The following is an 8,347-nucleotide window of genomic DNA, read 5'->3' as shown; positions in this document are numbered from 1 at the left end:
AGAAGCATAAGCATACTTTTTTAACAGCTAGTCTTTTTTTAGCCATCTAGCTTTCTTTCGGCCTCTGCTTGACCATAACAGTGCAATGCACCCTTTGCCAAGCAAAACCAAAACAAACTCAGAAGACGTCAAAGCATGAAAAAGAGGAAAAAAAAAAATCACTCGTTCCCCTCATCCCCCGTGTTGTCCTTCATTCCCACGGTGGCATATTTCAGAGGGGGATTCCTGTGGGAGCTATTTTCCTAGATGCAGCTGGGGGACCTTCTCTTTAGAAGCCTGTGCTTCCAGGAATCTTCCCCAAAGGTCCCTGCCCGAGATTGTGAAATGCCTCACATGCTGTTTCTGTTCTGGCCGCAGCCAGAAGCAACCTCCGTGTCCAGTAAGAGGGGACTGTGTGCACAAGGAGCGGGCCAGCCCCAGGGGGGCATGTAAATGCCATTATGTGCGTAAAAAAAAAAAAAAAGTTTGAAAGGCGGGCGATGGGTTTGTCAGCACTGAGCGGGGAGCCATGGGCAACGCTGTAGGCTCAGGATGAGCTCATTGGCTTCCTGGGGGCAGGGGACACGGAGAAGCCTTTTGTGCTCAGGCTTTTACACCCTTTGAATTTTGAACCTTATAAGTATAGTTCCTATTAAAACACAAATCAAAGTAAAATTATTAAAACAAACAAACCAATAGCCTTATATTGGTCCTATACCTCAGGGCTACAATTTTTTCTCTCAAGGATTGCCCATGACCTTCTTATCCGGTTTTCTTTGGCTGCACTTCGAGGATATTTTTCTGTTTTCCACCATTATAATTAATGCAGAGATGGACAGCTACGGACAGACCCTGCTGTCTTTCATGTTATTTGTTCAGATTCTTAGAAAGAGCGTTCCTCCCTCCCGCCTTCCTTTTTTCTTTCCTTCTGTCAACATTTATTGAGCACCTACTGAATGCCAAGCCCCGAGCTGAGCACTGGGGGCACAACAGGGAAGAATCCAGACACAGTTGCCCTTCTTTGTGGAGTTCACCGTCTAGACTGGTGCTTCTAGAACTTTCTGGGTGATGGACACATTCTCCAACTGTGCCATCAAATATGGGAGCCACCAGTCCTCCATGGCTCTTGAACACTTGAAATGAGGCCACTGCAGCTGATGACTGGGTATCGAATTTTATTGACTTTTAATCAATTCATTTAAATTTAATAAGTGGCCGCATAGGGCTCATGGCTTCCATGTTGGACAGCACAGGTGGGAGCATTGTTAAGACTGTTGGTTCCTGTGGCCCAGTTATTTCCCAGATGGGCTGAGTGTCTCAAGTCAGGAGAGAGTGACGGGAGGGCCTGAGTCTGTGCTGGGTGTCACTCATGCGCTCAGGGAGCCTCCCTCCACCTTCACGGAAGCCGACTGTGGGTCGAGAATTATCTTTATCTCGTGTGTTCTGCATCCATCAATCCATTGGACAGCATGGGGGACAGCTGGGAACATGGTAGGCCAGAGCCTGGGTCGTTGCTCTGGGGAGCTGATGAAATGTGAGGAAGATGGGTGATGAACAAGGAAGCAGCCCAATAAAATGATCCGAGATGGCAAGGCTTGATGGAAATAAACAGGGTGATGGAACGTGGTAGGGACTTTGGCTGGGGGTGGTCAGGGAGGGCTCTCTGAGGAGGTGACATTTGAACAGATGCCTGAAGATGAGGAGGAGCCAGCCATGTGGCTGTCTTGGGACAGGGCGCTCTAGGCAGGAGGCATTGCTCGTGCAAAGGCCCTGAGGTAGGAATGAGCCTGGCAAGGCCAGCGCCTCTGGGGCAGAGACAGTTAAGGGGAAAAGGGGTGAAAGCGAGGGAGCGAAAATGGGCCAGCGGCTGGACCCCGCAGGGCCTTTGGGACTGTGCTGAGACATTGGGAGAGTTAGGGCAGTGCTTTTAACTTTGCAGAGTGCCCTCTGGGCGGTGGGGGACCTGGGTGGCGGAACTGGGTGGCGGCAGGGGCAGGCCACATTCAGGTGGGGACTGAGCTCCCTCCCCATCTCCTGGGCCCCCAGCTTCACAGTGTCTGCTACTGTTTCCTCACAGCAGGAGGAACTGGGCTTTCTGACACAACTGTGGCTCTGTCCCCTCGCAATCCAGGAGAGGGGCCGGGGAAGGAGGCTGTGGACAGGCCTGAAGAAATCACAAGGAACTCTGAAGGAACCTGGCCAGGCTGTGACTTTCAGACCTCTGGAGAACTTCAGCTGAGGCTGGGAACCTTGAGGGGGGCAGCTGAGGCAGGGGGACGCTGGGACACCCCTGGACAGGCCCCTAGCACACCGCAGAGGGAAGCGGTGGCAGACCCCGGCCAGGGGGCCAATACTGGGGGCCAGAAGAAAGCAGCTGGAAAACAGCCCTGGGCAGTGTCCATTCTGGGTCTTCTGCAGGCAGCTGGACCCAAGGAATGGGGCCCTGAGGGCGGGCTGGCCAAGGAGCCCAGAGCCTCAGGCTTATCTCAGTAAATGAAAATAAAGATTAGAGTCCCTGGAAGAAGCTGGGCAGGTGCTGCCCGCTGGGGGCGGGGGTGGAGAGCTTGAGGTGGAAAAGGTATGCAGGCAGGGGGAAAAGCATAAGGAAAGGCAGGAGGCCTGGAAGCCTAAGGATGTCCAACTAATTCAGTTGGCCTCTGCAGCCTCTCTGCCTGCGTCACTGTCACCTTCTCAGAAAGGCCCGCCCTGGCCACCCCCTCGAAGAGGTTCCAGTCATCTTCAGCCCGCTCGCCATTTTGCTCCCAACCCTCATCCCTATCCTCTCCCTGGAGCATGAGCAGAGCAGCGCGGGACTCGAGTGGGGAGCGCGAGGCACTCGCCTCAGGCACAAAATGTAAGGGACGCAAATTTCACAGTATTTTCTTAGAATATTAAAAAAGCTGAAACGAGTTCAAAAGAACCCATGAGGAACATTTAAATAAAGGCAGGATCCGTCCCTGAACTTGGCACAGCCTTGCCTCGCTCGTCTCACCTCAGGCCTGGCCCTGGAACGAATAAAAAACTTATCAATGACGGGGGTCTCTGCTCCTGAAAACCGGAGCCTCGCCCACACGCCAGGTCCCGCCCACACGCCAGGTCCCGCCCACCCCCTGTAATCCCCGCCCACCACAGCTCACCCCGTCCAATGGACGATCAAACCACGCCCAAACACACTCATCCGCCAACCACAACTCAGCCCCCGCCCACCAGCGCTGGGTCCCACCCCCAAGGCCCCGTCCCACCAGCAGCCCAGCTCCGCCCCCAGAAGCCCGGTCCCGATTCCCGACGCGCGCCCAGCGGACGCTAGGGCTCCGGTCCCTTCTGCCGCCGCGCTCGTCTGACGTCACTTCCGGGGCGGTGGTGGGAGGGAGGCTCACTTCCGCCCGCGGGGGAGCGGCAGCGGCGGCGCAGAAGGCCGGACCGCGGCGCTGAGGGACCGACGGACGCACGGGCGGGCGGCCTGGAGCCATGGAGCGCGGCCCCGGGGCCGGGGTGCGCGGGCCGCGGCGGTGAGTGCCGGGCAGCGGTGGGCGCGGCCGCGCGGGGCCGCCTCGGTGCCGCCCGTGGCCGTTTGGGGCTCCGGGCCGGGCCGCGAGGCCGGGACAGCCCGGTTGGACGCCTCCAAGACTCCGCGCCCGTGGTCCCAGCCGGAGGGCCCCGGACCAGAGGTGGGGACTGCGGGCCAGCGTCTCCGACTTCGGCAAAGCCCTGTCCGCCCAACATTCAGCCCTCCGACGTGGGGTGGGCGCCCACTCTCCTGGACGCGGCCGCCTCCTTCCGGGAGTGCGCCGTCCGAGCCGCGGACTCTAACCCTGCCCCGACACGGCTCCCCAGCCCAGCACCGGGGCCCCCCGCAGCAGCCCGTTTAGGAAGCCGAGCCCTTCTTCCTAAACGTCTCCCAGACGCCACTGCCCCTTCTCAGCTTCCCAGCCTCCGCTCCAGTCCGCGGAGCAGCCGCATCCCCTAAGCCCTGGTGTTATCCGCCGCCCAGGACTCCTCCAGGGCTCCCTGTTTCGCCCGCGACGGAGTCCAGTCTGCAGCAGGGCTCATGGGCAGGGCCCGACCTCGGCCCCGTTTCCCTCCGGGGCCCCTGTGCTCGCCTCTTCCTCCCAGTGTCCGCTCTAACCAAGACGCACAGTTCCCGGAAAGCGCTGTCACCTCTGGGGTTCTGTCCCTGTTCTTCCATCTGCTCTGTTCCCTGTCACCCGGTCACTTTGCCCCCTTCAGACTGCACCTTCTTCCAGGCAGCTTTCCCACTCTGACCGGCTGGGTGAGGCACTGTCACAGTCGTCCGCATTTAGGTCGTCCTAGAGAATTGCAATTGCCTTGTTCCTCCTGGATCCTCACACACTGCCAGTCCACGTGGGGCCTGGCAGCAGGGTGCCCAGTATGTGCTTGTGGGTGGAGTTGCTGGGGCTCTGGGTGCCAGGGGCGTGTGCCCACTGAATGACACACTTAGGTGTGCACTGAGCAGTCTGAGGCCTGGCTCCTGGAGCATACTCAGTGACACCCAGAAATGACATGCAGGAGGTTCCAGGAGCTGGTGGCTGGAGTAGGGACTGTCCCCCTTCCCTGTTAAACCCGGCAGACCCAATAGCTTCCTTCTTTCCTTTCTGTCCCTTGTCATTTACCCATTTGTTTAGCTGTGTTTGTCGAGCAAAAAGAAATAGTGGCCCTGCCCTCCTGAGGGTTGTCTTTGGTTAGAACCCGGAGCCGTGAGAGACTGGTGGGCGTGGGGTCGGGGGGCCCTGACCTGGTTTGGAAGGCCTCCCTGAAGGCGCTGGAGGTGAGATGTGGAGGGTGGACAGGACAAGGGCAAGGATCCTCTCGTAAGGTTGGGGAAGGGGTCCCCGGGAGGGGAACCGCATGGGCTCTGACTCCAAGGTGGGCGTGGGCAGTGGGCCCGTCTGGGGAGAGGGAGTGTGGGGTGCCAGATGCGCGACGCTGGAGAGGGCGCCTGAGCCGGCTGCTGACCTGGCAGGCCGTGGCGACGGATTTGATCTCTATCCTGGAAATAGTGGGAGGCCCCTGGGGCAGCCCAAAGGGAGGCGGCACGATCAGATCCATGCCGCGAAAAGGTCTTTCAGCCGCTCTGGGAGTGATGGAGGCCAAAGGGGGACCAGCAAGGGAGGAGGCCGTTGAAGCAGTCCAGGTGAAAGGTGACAGGCGGGACCAGGAGGAAGTTAAAGGGAGAGAGGAAGAACCAGCAGGCTGGGGTGATGGGTGGATCTGGGGGCGGGGTGAGGAGTCAAGGACGACATCCAGGTTTCTGGCGTCAGTGGGGCTTGGCCACCCGGGCGTGCCCCTTCGCACCCTACCTGGCTCCTGGCTCTCAGCCTGGCCTTCCTCTCAAAACCAGCCTTCACTGGGCCACCCAAGCGCCAGACCCTCCAGTCTCCCCTTGTACCAGCAGTGTCACCTGTTGGGGCTGGGCCTCTTTGAGAACATGTTGCTTGATGTTTGGGGACAGATAATTGTTTCTTGGGCAAGAGAGAGTGTTCTTGGAGAGTGTTCTTGGGCACGGTGGGGTGTCGAGCGGCGTCCCTAGCCCTCGCCCTGTCACTGCCAGGAGCACCCTCCCCCAGTCCTCAACCAAAAATGGCAAGTGTCCCTGGGTGGGGGGACTCACCTTGTCCGAGAACCGGCATGATAGACTGACTGTCCCCTCTGAAAAATGCTCGCTCATCAGGTGCGCGTCCCGCCGGGTGTTGGGGACTCTCGGGGCCGTCCATGCCTCCACTGTGGCTTTTGCACCTCTCCCACTCCCCTGGCGTGCCCCGAATCTGGGTGACGGCGGGATGTGGCTCTCTCCAGCCCTTGGTCTCAGGTCACAGGTGCAGAGGGAGCAGGTGTGTTTCTGGGCTTCAGGTTGCTCTGACCAGCTCTGAGTCTGAATGTCTCAGCCCAGTGGTTTTCAGATGCTGTGGCCCCCAAGCTCACTGTGCTGAGGTCTCCACTGCTGAGACTGGGTGGGGCGTGTCTCCCCTCAGCCCAGGCCGTAGGGATGGCATAGTGAGTGGGCAGGTCTTCTCCAGCCTGAGGTTGCCCCAGTCTCTATGCTGGCAGCTTTGTGCCCAATCGTGGTGGCTTTAGCGCTGTAGCTGTGGTCTGCCTCATACAGTGTTTCGGGGCATGCTGCGGAAAGGGCCGAGGGAACCCCTGTTCTGCCCTCATCTCATTTACTCCTCCGTGAGTGCGCGGTGTCACCATCGACGAAGAAACTGAGGCCCTGGGAGGGCGAGCGACTTTCCCAAGGTCCCAGAGCTGGAGGAGGGGGCTCGGCTGCCGTGACTCCCCCGCACCCCAGCAGCCTGGCCCCCAGCACAGGGGAGAGCCATTGTCCGGCTCGTAGGCCTCCAAGCCTGAGATGTATCCTGCTTTTGTTCCCAGAGCCTTTGTTTGCTGTTTCCTCTGCCCAGCTCGTCCCCAGACACCCCAGTCCTGCTGCGGGCCTGGCCCCCATGAGTGTGCCCTTGGGTCCCTCTGGTCAGCAGCCTGTCCTTGCCTCGACTGCTCTGTGTCACCTAGGGGTGGCAGATGGATCCTCAGAGGAGAGATGGACTAGGGGAAACGTTTGGGCCAGCCCTGTGGACAGAAGCTCGACAGAGTGACAGGGTTTCCTTGGGCCTAGAGCAGGGGCTATGATGGGAAGAGCCGAGGTGGGCCAGGAGTCTGCTCAGCCAGCATAGCCACAGGCCATTGCAGGGCTGACGACTGGACTTAAGTGGCAAGAGGAAGGGTGGTAGCAGGCGGGGCCAGGTCAGCTTTGGGTCCTGCAGAGGTCACCTGGCAGCTGCTCCGTCCCTGCATAGGGCAGGCTGGCCTTGCAGGTCCACGGGGAGGGGAGTGGAGCAGTCTGAGCAGGGGAGAGTGGGCCGGGTCGGGCCGTGGGGAAGGCCAAGAGGCCCAGAGTGGGGTCACTGGGCCCGTCTCTGGCGGTACCCGGGGACCACATCTCGCTGTTCCCTGCAGGGTTTGCCTGTGTGCGACATGGAGACACGAAGCTGCGAGGCTCCCACGGGCTCGGCTTGGACCGCGATGGGGCCGGGCTGCGGCCTCCTAACGGGGCTCTCATCTGGGGCGGTGGCTGGGGGTCACCCTCCCCCCTGCCCGCGTCTCGGAGTACCCCCACCCCTTCCCTGCCAAGCGAGGCCCATCCTGGTGCCCGGAGCCCGCCATGAACGGCCTGTCGGTGACCGAGCTCTGCTGCCTCTTCTGCTGCCCGCCCTGTCCTGGCCGCATCGCCGCCAAGCTCGCCTTCCTGCCGCCGGAGCCCACCTACTCGCTGGTGCCCGAGCCCGAGCCGGGGCCGGGAGGGAATGGGGCCGCCCCCTCGGGGACCCTGCGGGCCTCCGCTGGCACCCCCGGGCGCTGGAAGCTGCACCTGATGGAGCGTGCTGACTTCCAATACAGCCAGCGCGAGCTGGACACCGTTGAGGTCTTCCTGACCAAGAGCAGCCGGGGCAACCGCATCGCCTGCATGTACGTGCGCTGCGTGCCGGGTGCCAGGTGAGCCTCTCGCGCCCGGAGGCGGCGGGGAGGACCCCGAGCTCGTCCTCTGCCCCAGAGCGCCAGGACGGGTGAAGGCCCACCGGCGGGGCAGGTGCCTGGTCATGCTTCTCGGCAAGGGCCGGCCTCGCTCTGCCTGTGGCCTGTGGCTGCTGCCCAGCCGCCTCAGGCCCTTAGTTCCTGCTGGTGACCTTCCTCTTGTAGCCTGGGGGGCCCTCTCAGCACCTTGTCTTGCAGATGAGCACCCTGAGGCTCAGGGAAGTGGTTTTGAGTGGCAGTGTCACATGCTCAACATGCTCAACAAGGAGCCGCCTGCTTCAGGGTCCCTCAGGCCCAGTCTGGCTCCCTGTCGAGGGGCCTCTGAAGCCTGTGGGTGGAGTCTCCCTGAGCCTGAGGGTTGTAGTGGAGGGGGTCTTCCAGGTGCTTCTGCCTCAGACCAGGAGGGGTTCAGCCTCCAGCTCCAAGTCCAAGTGCAGCCTGACTTCTCTGGGCCAGGCTGGCGGGGGTGGGGTGGGGAAGAGGACTCCAGGAGGCCGTTGTCCAGGACCAGCCTGGTGCCTGCTCTCAGCTCACCTGTGCAAGGGCCGAAATGAGTGTCGTCATTTTCTGCAGGAGTGGGAAGACCAGCCCCGCTCCGAACAGGGCCTGGCCGCATTCACTGTGGGGCAGGGGTGGGAGGGGCCGCTGTCAGCTCTGGAAAGCAGGCCGGGTGCCTGCCATTCTCGGGCTGTCAGAGCCCCCCGAAAGGAACTCGCCTGCCGAGAGGCAGCTGGGTCCACCCCATGCTGAGTATGTGACTGGTGGCCCTGGGGGCCCCTTCACAGAGGGCAAGCCTGAGGCTCCGCCGGTGGTCCCCTGC

The 8,347-nt window shown here is 61.0% G+C and overlaps 1 protein-coding gene across 1 annotated transcript in view; it reads left to right on the top strand.

Annotated features, from left to right (window-relative positions):
* Positions 1–3,336: 3,336 nt before the first annotated feature.
* The window catches only part of ABHD17A (abhydrolase domain containing 17A, depalmitoylase), an 8,278-nt gene continuing 3,267 nt past the window's right edge, over positions 3,337–8,347 (top strand). Inside the window, exons 1-2 of the mRNA XM_039839005.1 lie at positions 3,337–3,488; positions 6,952–7,488. Coding sequence (XP_039694939.1) covers positions 7,157–7,488 — 332 coding nt within the window. The 5' untranslated portion in view covers positions 3,337–3,488; positions 6,952–7,156. The remainder of the gene's footprint in view (positions 3,489–6,951; positions 7,489–8,347) is intronic.

The sequence above is a fragment of the Pteropus medius genome, unplaced genomic scaffold (assembly GCF_902729225.1).
Source record: "Pteropus medius unplaced genomic scaffold, Ma_sr-lr_union100, whole genome shotgun sequence".
NCBI lineage: Eukaryota > Metazoa > Chordata > Mammalia > Chiroptera > Pteropodidae > Pteropus > Pteropus medius.
This window is presented reverse-complemented; position numbering and strand designations above follow the sequence as displayed.